General features: G+C 45.5%; 1 protein-coding gene across 1 annotated transcript in view; it reads left to right on the forward strand.

Annotated features, from left to right (window-relative positions):
- Positions 1–13,220, forward strand: part of pkib (protein kinase (cAMP-dependent, catalytic) inhibitor beta) — a gene marked incomplete at its 3' end in the record, with an annotated part of 205,143 nt that overhangs the window by 166,652 nt on the left and 25,271 nt on the right. The window contains exon 2 of the mRNA XM_084314179.1: positions 12,114–12,270. Coding sequence (XP_084170305.1) covers positions 12,144–12,270 — 127 coding nt within the window. The 5' untranslated portion in view covers positions 12,114–12,143. The remainder of the gene's footprint in view (positions 1–12,113; positions 12,271–13,220) is intronic.

The raw sequence follows: 13,220 nt of genomic DNA on the forward strand, positions 1-13,220 counted from the left end.
TCTACTACGCTCGATATACGTGTAACTTGAGTCGGTTGGTCACATGACTCAATGTTACCGTGACTTTTCAATCTATGGCTCACGTGGGAAGTCTCGCTGAGGAGTTCCGTCTCTCCTCTGTAGTGAGGGTGGCGGGATGTAAAAATGTAAAAGAAATTACCCTCGGCTGCGTCACGTGGGATTCATGTCAGTCGGTGTTTCTTTCTTTTTTAATAAAAAAGAGTGGAGAATATGAAGCACGACAACCTTCTTGTCGTTCTCCCAGGCGCCTTGAAGGATCAATGTGGGGTCTGGTTAGACTGTCCATTGATATGTTTTGGGTCCCGACGCATACATAGTGCTGGCTCGGGGTGTTTCTGTTAAGAATCATGCAGGAGGCTAGTACGCCTTGGTTGCTTGTTATTAAAACAGCGTTTTTATAGGGCAACTGGGATGGGGGATTTTTTCCTCTTGCGAGAGCCTGTTACTGGGTCTCGACGGATTCTCGTTCATATCTGGGGGATGTTAACGGAATAGATCAGAACATAGGTAGAGGGGTCTCACGCCCTTGGGGTGGGCCACTGAGCGCGGTATAAATAGGACCGTCTGGGTGGCGCTCTCTTTTCATGTTTTAGATCAACACGCATTCCTGCCCCCTCTCCTGGAGTGGGCATGTTGGCGTGGTTAGGGCACGGGACTGGTTCTGGTCACGCTGGTCCAGGTCAGTTAACCCGTTGTCCGCCGGGGATGCAGATCTGCTGTTCTGGTACCCTGAGGGACTTGTGCTTTTTTCAGGGGGGAAAATGCCGGGTCGGCCTGGGTGTCACGGGGTTAGGCGTTATGGAGACCCTTTGTTGGGTACACTTTGTACCTGGCACTATTATAAGGGGCTGGTTCTCCTTTCTTTCGCTCCTCTCTCATGCATGGCAAAGAGGGGGCTGTTGGGGTGGTCTTCTGGACCTCCTCTGGTAACCCTGTGTGCTTCCCGAGCCGCCGGGCCCGGTCCGAAGTAATGTTTCGTTGAAACCGTAGGCCTGGGATAACCCTTTTTTCTTGAGGGGTTATAGGAACAACCACCGTATGTGGTACCAAGAGGGTGGTTGATTCCCTGGTGTGTTGGAGCAGAGTCAACTCCCGGGTTACCCGGTTGAGTGTGCCCCTGCACGTTCATGACGTCTGCCAATCGTGTCAGCCTTCTCTGCCTCGACCCCTCTGGGTGGGTTTTTTTTGATGGAGGCTTTGTCATGGTGCGCAACAGTGCCAGCATACGCCCCTTCTGCCGGGGGGGCTGTTTTCAGTTGACCCCTTTGGCGCTTGTCTCGTCCGCAGTGCTCCAGGCTCGGGTCTACAGCCTGCTGCCTGGTTTCCCCGGTGCACTGCCTGCTTCCGTTGGTTAACCTTTTGAGTGCTTTACGGCCATGCTGACTGCCTGTGTTGCAGGGTCAGTGTGCCAGGCGGTGTACTATTGGGGGGAAAGGGCCCGCTCTTGGAGGGGCCCTATCCGAATACGCTGGCGATGTGGGGGGCGGTGTTACTAAGTGACCGCCTGGTGGGGTCTTGATGCCTGGTGTCATTGACCTCTCTGGGCCCCCTTTTTTCCAGGGGACCCAGTCCCTTCAGTGGGTCTGGGTCTTCCTTCGCGCTTCGCTGCTACGGCCTTGCCACGGGGTTGAGTTTGCTCTTGACCCCGTGATTTTGGGGGCAGTAACGAGGGTTGTTCCTTCCGTTCGTTCCCTGGTGGCATGCGGGTTGTGAGTGTGCGTAGTCGTGGGGTCAAGCCACGGTCTGCTCACCCTGTGCGTTGAGTTGCTTGAGTTCCTCTTCGTACGGTCGGATCCGTCTCCCTCCCGTCCTCCAATAGGGAGGGTCGGGGGGCTCGGTCCTCCCCGGTCTGATGGTTGTGGGGAGCCTCAGCGGGGTTCATTTGTCGAGCTTTTGGCTTCCGCTCAGCTGCTCTTGTGCAGACTGACGCTGAGCGGAGCCATAATGAAATAGAACGTAAGGTTATGTATATAACCAAGTTCTATGAATACTGGTGACGCTCAGCGTCAGGACGCCACTTCGGCCCTTGATCTCACCTTGTGGTGAAAGTTTGGGAAGGAGGCGAGTAGGTGACCACACACCTGCTTATGAAGGTAAGCGGATAGGGGTGTGGCCAGACGAATGTTGGGATGTAAAGGTACATTGTGGAATTTTTTTATTCAGTGCTCGTGCACAAAGTGAAGTGCGTGCAGACTGACGCTGAGCGTCACCATAATTCATAGAACTTGGTTATATACATAACCTTACGTTATTCACAGACAAGAATAATAGTTACCACACTTACTCTCCAGCAGTTCTAAGCTGTCTGCCATTCGTTGTATTAGCCTATATGCAGGGGTGTAGCTCCAGATTCTGGGCCCCATCAAAGAATGTATTTGTAGGCCCCCAGTGAATGCGAGCGCGCGTTGCCATTTTTTTATTGATGAAAACGCATAATATGGTTTTTACCTATACATTCGGATCAGCAGTTCAGCACCTGCACTGTTGGTGGGTGAGCCTAGTAAAGGATGTCGCATTGCGTTCATCTTCAATGAATGGACCAATGCAATAGTCTACCAAAGCCCCCCCTCTCTCTCTATATATCTCACACACACACACACACACACACACACACACACACACACACACACACACACACACACACACACACACACACACACACACACACACACACACACACACACACACACAGTGCTGGGCCCTTGGAATCATCCTAAGCTACCCCCCCCCCCCCAGCTACGCCCCTGCCTATATGTGCTAAACACCTCCCATCTGCTGCTCCGAACAGATTAAAATAAACATTTTGATAAGCAGTGGTAAAATGAAAGGTAGCTAAAATGAACTTGGTAATGGCAATATTTGCCAATAGTGTGTCCCCATTAACCTTTTTCCAACCAAGATGGAAGGGAGGTGATGTAATGGAATACTATAATCACCCTTTCCTTTGTCTTCATATATACATTTTCAGAACAATTACTGTTGCTAGGACAACAGCTTTAGTCCCCAATGTATTCCATGTCAGCTGTTGTATTATACTGCAACAGGAAATACACTTGAGACCATTTAGAATGTTTATGTTGTCATGTTTGGAAAGTTCTGTACTGAGGTGTTGAAGAGGTGATTAAGAGGAGAGGAGAGGAGAGGAGAGGAGAGGAGAGGAGAGGAGAGGAGAGGAGAGGAGAGGAGAGGAGAGGAGAGGAGAGGAGAGGAGAGGAGAGGAGAGGAGAGGAGAGGAGAGGAGAGGAGAGGAGAGGGGAGGGGACCTTTATTCTCCTCAGGGAAAAATTACATTGTATTAGCAGTGCAGCACGGCAATGATTAATACAAAAGGCATTAAGTACAAAAGCTGCAAGCTACTGTACAAGACAGATATAAATAGAAAGAATTATAGTTTTATATAGTGTCAGTATACATCTCCATGACAGTATCCTTGAAAGCTGATTGTTGAAATGGTCCAGTTTTAAACCTTTTTGTAAATTGTTCCAGTCTGTGGGCATGCAGTCACTGTGTGTTGTTGTAGCCACCTCCTCAGAGGCAGGAATACTAAGCTCCCCCTTAAGCTCCAGGAGAGAGGAGAGAGGCTGAAAACCCGCAGTTCTTGCCCGACTGATGGGAGCCGAATCCCGGATCCGATTTGTCTGATGAATACCCCCAAAACATCCCGAATGCATGGAAGTATTGACTGCGCCGTAACGAATCATTAAAAAAAGATACCGTTAACTGGAATATGTTGTGCCTTTACACATAACACACAGTGACTACATGCAGTCACTGTGTGTTGTTGTAGCCACCGGGTAAATCGCGATTTTTCTTATTTGTTTGTCATGATAAACCAATTACATAATCCAACATATGTGTAAAGGCACAACATATTCCAGTTAACGGTATATTTTTTTAATGATTCGTTACGCCGTAGTCAATACTTCCATGCGTATAAATTGAGGAAGGCGAGAACACTCTGCCGCGCGCTGCAACCAGTGATGCCACAGATTACTTGTAAAAGTAATCTGATTACTGATTACTGATTACTCCTTTAAAAAGTAATCTAAGTTACTTTACTGATTACTTGATTATCAGAGTAACTTAGTTACTTTGAAAGTAACTAGGTTACGAAGTCGTCGTCGTTCCCCCAACAGTTTTTTTTAAACGCTTTATTGAAAGTGCATAAATTGTTTTTAACTTGTTTCTCTGCACATAACGTAAATTGTTAAACTAGTGCTTCAGCTTCTGTACCATCAAGTATGGTAAAGCAACAGTCTATGATGCTCACAGCATTAGAGCAGCCAGCCAGTGGTTTTACAAAACCAGTGTATCACATCTAACAAATGCAGGCTGAACTATTCAATTATATCAACTGTAACTATTAAATTGTTTTTATAGATGTCTCTCTATAAACATACAATCAGTCTCTCTTTAACATGTAAATTAACTGTAAATCTGGCAAATAAGAGCTTTTGCTCTGCCACCATCAACCCTCCTGTACCTAGTCGAAGCGTCGGCTAGTGTTGTGATTCCAGATGCTTTCAATGCAATTGGATGTGCTGTTTTTAGCGGTAGACAGTATTTTGTTTCCTCCGCCGTGAAGTAGTGACTGAGGCTACGTTTAGACGAGCGTTTTGGGGTGGAATTCTGAACAGAAACCGCAAAAGTCATCTTTAATTTTGCCAAGCGTTTTGGGGTGGAATTCTCCGACGACGGAGCCCTGCTGTCACACGATTGGCGCATATGTCACATGACGTGCTGTGAAGACCCGCCCTACTCTGCCTCTGATTCGCAGACTGCGGATGGGGAATGTGATTGGACTAAAGCAGAGTCACTCACAGACAGAGGGACCAGTCACGCCGCGGGACACATTCTTGTATTTAACCCTTTCACTGCCACACCACGTCACTCCCAAAAGAAAAACAGCTCAAAATGTATTTTTGACTGTCGAAAACGAAATAAAATACTGCATTCCGCCTGCATTATGAATTTATGATGAGATAGTAACGAAATAGTAATGCACAGCCACTTGGACAAGTAACTGCAATCAGATTACTGGCTTTTAAAGATTAACGCGTTAGATTACTATTTTCGGGGAAAAGTAATCAGATTACAATAACGCGTTACTTAGTAACGCATCACTGGCTGCAACACACAGTCAGAGCGGCAGGCGTGGATAAGGGGGCGTGCTAGCGCGCGGTCACGTGGGCGTCGTGGCCAATCAGAGAAATGTTGAACGCAAGTTAGTTACCTTAAGTGTTCACGCCTGGGGGATGGGGCAGTGGCATACAGAATAGTGTCGTCAGCATAAAGAAGAACAAACAAAGCTGGCTAAGTCGTATATATATATACAGTATATAGCAAATATTGTTGGTCCTAAAATAGAGCCCTGGGGCACACCCTTAGTGATAGGGAGTGGCTGTGACAGGAGTTGATCTGAATCAACACTTGCACCCTATCAGATAGGTAGGTAGAAACCCATGCCAGGGAGTGACCAGATACCCCAATACTTATAAGCCTGTCTCCAAGGATGGGGTGATCTACTGTGTCAATGACCTTGGCTAAGTTGATGAATATAGCTGCATAGTGTTGTTTACAGTCAAGGGCAGATTCAATATAATTGATGACTTTATGAGTTGCAGTTACACAGCCAAATCCAGTGGGAGTAAAAGGGAGGGCTCCGGGCTTTGCAGATCAACGAATTCCCGGCTCTTGCAGTGGGTAGGGAGGGGGAGCAGGGAGGATTAGCAGAGTCATAAATGTGACCAGACTTGATGAAATGCTGAATGTGCATACAGTATCTACTATCTCCTAATGAAACAAGTCATTTGAATATAAGCCTACTGTTCATTCATTACGCACGTAGACTATACAGTATGCACGTGTGTGTGTGCGTGCACGCTGCAGCAGGTGGCCAGGAGCGTGCAACAAGACGGTATAAATATGGAATATTAAACAGTCTATATTCCACTATAGCTATATCCACGCGATTAACTTTAGTTCTTATTTATTTATCCACTGTCATTTGCAGTGTTGGTGTAGTGTTTTTATTTATTTTCGGGCATCACAATGCCTCTTGAGGCATGACTGTAAATGTAAAACTTAATTTTCTATCATACAAATATTGTCATATTTATTATTATTATGATTATTTTATTCCAAGGATGTCTGTATAGAGTTGACATGAACGCAATCACCATGATTCCTCCCAAATAAAGCCCTTAAGAACATGGCGCAGAAAAGTCTATCCGACTTACGACTGCTCGTCAGCGCTCCTAAATCCTGCTCTTAGCCGAATCCAGGAGAAGGGACCGTTCGTGAATCCCAAAATCGTCCCAAAAATGTCTTAAGTGGAGCTAGGACAAAATTGTGTCTGATCTTTTGTCTTAAGTCCGTTGGTGAATGAGACCCAATGAGGTCTCCGCATACCCCTATTCCATACTGCCTACTAACCCACCTTCCTGTACCCTCCATACTGCCTACTAACCCACCTTCCTGTACCCTCCATACTGCCTACTAACCCACCTTCCTGTACCCTCCATACTGCCTACTAACCCACCTTCCTGTACCCTCCATACTGCCTACTAACCCACCTTCCTGTACCCTCCATACTGCCTACTAACCCACCTTCCTGTACCCTCCATACTGCCTACTAACCCACCTTCCTGTACCCTCCATACTGCCTACTAACCCACCTTCCTGTACCCTCCATACTGCCTACTAACCCACCTTCCTGTACCCTCCATACTGCCTATTAACCCACCTCCCCACTTACCTGGTAGTGCCTCTGGGTCTCAGGTGCTGCTGTCTCAACTTTGTAAGCCCTAAGCTCTTTCCCTCTCTGTATAAATAGAATAGCAGACTGCCTGGCTTTGTCTGGCGCTACCGTTCCCAGGCCTGATATAGCCAGGTCACTCAGGGTTGACTAAGAGAGGAGCGTTTGATTAAATTCTAAATCTTTTTGGCGAGATCCGGCAGGGTGATGATTATCTGCTGCTTGGCCCCAGACGAGCAGAGAGGAGTACGTCGCTGCAAGGGCACCATCTGGTGAACAGGGGAGAGAGGGATAAGGATTTTAGGCACTTGTGAGTGTCACTGTGTGTGTGTGTGTATGTGTGTGTTCAACATCATCAACCTTTATCTTCTTTATCACCCTCATTTTCAATGTCATCGAGACTTTACAGACATTTCAATGCACACATTTCTACAATATAACAATAAATTTGTATCTAGTATCTAATATCTAATAAATCTAGTATCTACAGTATATAGTATAAAATGAACATAAAATCAGCACACAGATTGACAGAATAAAAAAAACAATGCATAAATTGCATAATAATAGGTATAAAAGACAATAAAAGTAGTGCAATGTAAACGTGTGTGTGTGTGTGTGTGTGTGTGTGTGTGTGTGTGTGTGTGTGTGTGTGTGTGTGTGTGTGTGTGTCCGCATGTGTGTCCGTGTGTGTGTGTGCTGTATGAAACTGATGTATTTTTGGCCAGGTCGCTCTTGGAAAATATATTTTAAACTCACTTTAACTTCCCGCCTCCGTGGTCCTCCTATGTGACAACAGTATTCCTATGGAAAGGTCGTTTGAGGGAGAGACGGTGGAGGGTTCTAGAATCTGAAGAGTGAAATATATCTAGGCCGCGGGCTACAATTCTGTATCAACACTTCGCATTTCGTCCGAGTCGTTTCAGCTGAATACACCTGAAGTATCTTTCACTCCATTTATATATGATTTGTGATCGTATAGTCTTTTACCCTCCTCTCTGCATTGTTTGTAGTTTCTGGTGTTCGGTTCTATTAAGGAAAACGCAGACGAGGTGATCTGAATAAAACAAACTGGTGTGTTTATTCCATTCTTAATAAAACACAGCTTATGCATCAAACAAGTACAGGATCTTCTTCTTCTAGCTAATTATCTCTTTGGTGTGGCAGTTTTGTCCATGATCTGATCAGCTGGGGCCGATCAGAGCCGTTTCTCCGGTGGTGGTGTTGTTGTCTCTCGGGTTGTCCATGACTCTCTTAGTGGTTGCTGGTCGCCAGGGCAACCTTGGGTCTCCGTGAGTCTCAGCGCTCAGGGCAAAGAGCGCTTGATTTCGTCTCTCTCCGTGGCGGGATCTCCTGCTATGCGGCGCTCCTCTGTCATCGGGTGTCAGTGGCTCTGTGTCTCCGGCTCGGCTCTCGAGCTCCGGTTGGTGAGTCTCCAGCCCTCCTCCTGTCCAGGTCTGTCTCGCTCCAGGTCTCTCCTCTGTTTCCTCGCCTGCCCTTTTAATGAGATAGAAAAGACCTTTCCCCTGCCTGTCAGGTGACGTCACCCCAGCGATCAGGCTTCCCCATTGGCCAAATTCCTTCTAGTAGGAAACTTCGTCTGTGAGTGACACGTCCTCCTGTTCTGTTGACACAACATTACACAGTAGAATCCGACTGGCTGTTACCTTATTAGGGGATCCTTTCAGCTCCTCTCTCCGTGAACAGAAAATAGAGCATGAGCTGTTTCCATCTACAAACACTTTATCATGCTTTAATTGCTCTTAGAATAATATGATATATTCTTTATTGTCTAAACAGTGACTAACAGTCTTTTCTTCAGTTCTGTCCACATTTTACTTTATTTGATTGAACTATTTAATGTTACATCCTACTGTTTGTATTTTCTATTCTAAAGTAATCTGTAATCTAGTTTGTAGCTCTATTTGATCACTAAGTATTTTGTTCAGTATTAACATTAATTTACAAACGATGTCTTTGTATTTGGTTCACTTATTGTCAACTTTTCATGCCTGCCAAACCTATTTAACAATTGTTAAGGGGATGGAGACCAGAGCAGACCAGATAACTGGCCCCTGCAAATGTCCTAACCCAACCGCGTCCGCGTGTATCCTTTCCGCAACGGAATTCGGTTTCCGGGTTCCTCTGATTGGCCGCGACCCCCACGTGACCCGCCCCCGTATCCACCGGCCGCGGACTCGCTCGCTTCCTCAATTTATACGCATGGAAGTATTGACTGAATGAATGAATGAATGAATGAATGAATGAATGAATGAATGAATGAATGAATGAATGAATGAATGAAAACTTTATTTAACAGATTGCAGAATGGGTACAATACAGTACGGCTCAATACACACAATTGTTAAGGGGATGCAGACCTGAGAAAGACGTTTGTCTTGTTTACATCAGGGTCCCCCATTTTCAATTCATATAGAACGACTACGCCGTAACAAATCATTAAAAAAAGATACCGTTAACTGGAATATGTTGTGCCTTTACACATATGTTGGATTATGTAATTGGTTTGTCATGACAAACAAATAAAAAAAATCGCGATTTCCCCGCTGGCTACAACAACACACAGTGACTGCATGTAGTCAGTGTGTTGATGTTGTAGCCACCTCCTCAGAGGCAGGAAGACTAAGCTCCCCCTTAAGCTCCAGGAGAGAGGGGAGAGGCTGAAAACCTGCAGTTCTTGCCCGACTGATGGAGCCGAATCCCCGGATCCGATTTGTCTGATGAATACCCCCAAAACATGGAGGTCCCGCATGCATGGAAGTATTGATTGCGCCGTAACAAATCATTAAAAAAAGATACCGTTAACTGGAATATGTTGTGCCTTTACACATATGTTGGATTATGTAATTGGTTTGTCATGACAAACAAATTAAATATCGAATCGCCGGCTGTCTCTGGCTTGCTCCAGCGGACACCAGAGCTCAGCCCGCGGCGAGAATGTGCTGCCGCGAGCGGCATCGCTGAGCTCTGGCTCTGACTACATGCAGTCACTGAGTGTTGTTGTAGCCAGCGGGTAAATCGCTATTTTTTTATTTGTTTGTCATGACAAACCAATTACATAATCCAACATGTGGCACAACATATTCCAGTTAACGGTATCTTTTTTTAATGATTTGTTACGGCGTAGTCGTTCTATATGAATTGAAAATGGGGGACCCTGATGTAAACAAGACAAACGTCTTTCTCAGGTCTGCATCCCCTTAACAATTGTGTGTATTGAGCCGTACTGTATTGTACCCATTCTGCAATCTGTTAAATAAAGTTTTCATTCATTCATTCATTCATTCATTCAGTCAATACTTCCATGCGTATAAATTGAGGAAGCGAGCGAGTCCGGGGCCGCTCGCTCTGCAGCGGCAGAGCGGTGGATAGGGGGGCGGGTCACGTGGGGGTCGCGGCCAATCAGAGGAACCCGGAAAACCGAACACGGAAAGGATGGGAAAGGTTGCGGAAAGGATACACGCAACCCAACCCCCTCCAATGTACAGTAAATGACCAAGTATGGCTTTGTCAATATTCCAATGTACAGTGTACAGATCTACAAATACAGTACTGTTTGTGAAACAAAAAGAGTAAAAAAAAAAAAGAGAGTATATACATTTGATGTAGAAACTGTACATTGGAGGAGGTGGGGCGGGGGGTGGGGGGGTTGGGTAGGTGGGGTGGCGTGTGGGGGGATGGGTAGGCGGGGTGGGGGTAACTGTACTTTGGATTATCGACTAAACCTACTTGGTCCAAGAAGAGGGTCTCGTGTATTACTGGGTTTAAGTCAGTTGTTTATTTATTTATGTTTTACTGTTTGCATACGAGGTGGTCCGCAAATGTTCTTGATAATAATCTAGTGGTCCGCATAAAACAGAAGTTTGGGAACCACTGATATAGACAATCTCTAAATATGCGTTCTATGCTACGTATACAGTACTGCATATCTGTATGTCATGTCATAAATGTCATGATATATATCTGTATATCTGTATGTTGTGTATGTCATAAATGTCATTATGAATTGAAAATGGGGGACCCTGATGTAAACAAGACGAAAGTCTTTCTCTGGTCTGCATCCCCTTAACAATTGTATGTATTGAGCTGTACTGTATTGTACCCATTCTGCAATCTGCAAATCTTCAATCAGTCAATGGCCTGGGCGGCCAGAGCATAACTGTTCTAACAGCAATATATAATCCATTTCAGACAGAACACACGCAATAAGTTATAATAATAATAATAATTATTATTGAAAAGTTCTGTATTTTTAAAGTCGTATTTGGGGGCAATTAACCAATGGTAGGCTTTTTTTATTTTTATTTTTTTGGGGTACGAATTTCTTATTTCGGTAAGAGTGCTCTCGACCACTCTTATAATTTGTTCTTGCCTGAGAAAAAAGCAACAATAAGAAAACTTTGCTGAATCCCAGGTAAGAACAAAGTAAGAGGAAATGCTAGTTAAGAACGAAATCTGTTCTTATATCGCTTCATGCATGAGGCCCATTGACCGGAGGTAGGCGGGAGCCGTTCCCATCATGGCGCGATATGCCAGCGGATTTGTGCGGTGATGGGGAGCCAGTGCAAGTCCCTAAGAAGTGGGGTAACATGGGCTGACTTTGGTAGGTTGGAGATCAGACGGGCTGCTGCATTCTTAATTAGTTGAAGAGGCTTGGTGATGGTGGTCACTAGAGACAACATTATGTCTGTTGATTGCACAAGGAGTTGGGTGGCTTCTTTTGTCAGGAAGGGGCGGATCCTTCTGACATTGCTCAGGAGGAATCTACAGGTACTGGTCATTGCGGCGATGTGTGCGAAGAAGTTCAGATGATCGTCGAGGACAACACCAAGGTTCTTGGCGGTCGGGGACGAGGCCACGGCTACAATTTCCACTGTGATGGAAAGGTCGGTCAGCCGGGGAGGATTTGGTTAACCCTTTCACTGAAAAAATACAGAAGGTTAACCCTTTCACTGCCACACAATAAAGGGTTAACCCTTTCACTGTGACAATACAGAAGGTTAACCCTTTCTCTGCCACACAACAAAGGGTTAAACCATTTCACTACCACACTACAGAAGGTTAACCTTTCCACTACGACACTACAGACGGTTCCGTCTGTAGTGTGGTAGTGAAAGGGTTAACCTTCTGTAGTGTGGTATTGAAAGGGTTAACAGGGTCTTTTTACAGCATTTGTGAACAATCTTAGTGCTTCTGATGTATCTCCCTCATAGATGCCTTTTGTAACATTTAACTGCCATCAATGAAATCTTTCAAATCGTTGACGTAGTTGTTTTTAATCGATGGCCGTCTCTCTGTCTGTCTTCCTCTCCAGACCCTGAGGCTATGAGGACAGCTGCCAGAGATGACTGATGTGGAGCCTGTGGTCCCAGACTTTGCGTCGACGGGGCGCACGGGTCGACGCAACGCCGTGCCCGATATCGGGGGTGGAACGGAACTCTCCGGCAAACTGGCGGAGCTCTCTGTAGCAGGTGATGGTTTCATTTCAAACCATTATTTAAACTCGAAAGGCCAACTAAGGTTTTCCTAATCTACAGTCACGGCGAGTGTACATAAAGGAATACGCATAAATCAAGCATATAAAATCACACAGCATATTAAATCATAACACTAGAACCAAAACTAGAGGACCATGACAAGGATATACGTGGAATCAATTGTGTAATAAATTAACTAAAGCCACCACACAAAGTTGGAACACTGATGGGAGCTGTCTGCACTGGACCACTGTCCCCTCAGTAACACCGATAAAGGATTGTCTTGTTCCTAAACGGATATAGAACGGTTTGGATCGACGGTCATCATGAAACCCTGGGACGAAGAACCTTCTAAGTTAAGTTAAGTTAAACTTAAATGACTGCAAGTTAAGTTGACATTATTGTCCCGAAGGATATTAGTCTTGGACACACACATTGTGAGGATTGGCCCATTCCCGCCACACGCTTCAAGGTACTGTGAGGAGGATTGGCTCATTGCCGCCACACACTTCTAGGTCAATTACCAATTGCCGTCACGCACCTGTTGTTTGTTTGTAATCAGCGCTCCAGAGCCCTTCATATACTCGGGTCTTTCTGTCAGTCGTTGTCGGGTCGTTTTGGATTACCACTGCTACTGCCTGTTCCCCCCCCGTTGTTGTGCCTCGTCTGTTTTTCTTCAGGACGTCTATGGAAGTCGCCGCTGTTGTGTTTCTCTATCATCCGTTGGAGCTGTGCCTCGTTGCCCGCTTTGCGCATTTGCGCTTTGGTGAGTTTTTGGAACGAACCTTTTGGATTCTCTGTTTTCTGTGTGGATAACACTGAAGATTTGCCGTTTTTGTTTTGTACTGGACTCAGCTAAACTTGTGTCTTGGTAACACTGAAGATTAAGTCACGTGTGATTGTACTGGGCTCAGCTAAACTTGTGTGTTGGTAACACTGAAGAT

The sequence above is a fragment of the Notolepis coatsorum genome (assembly GCF_963971535.1).
Source record: "Notolepis coatsorum genome assembly, chromosome: 5".
NCBI lineage: Eukaryota > Metazoa > Chordata > Actinopteri > Aulopiformes > Paralepididae > Notolepis > Notolepis coatsorum.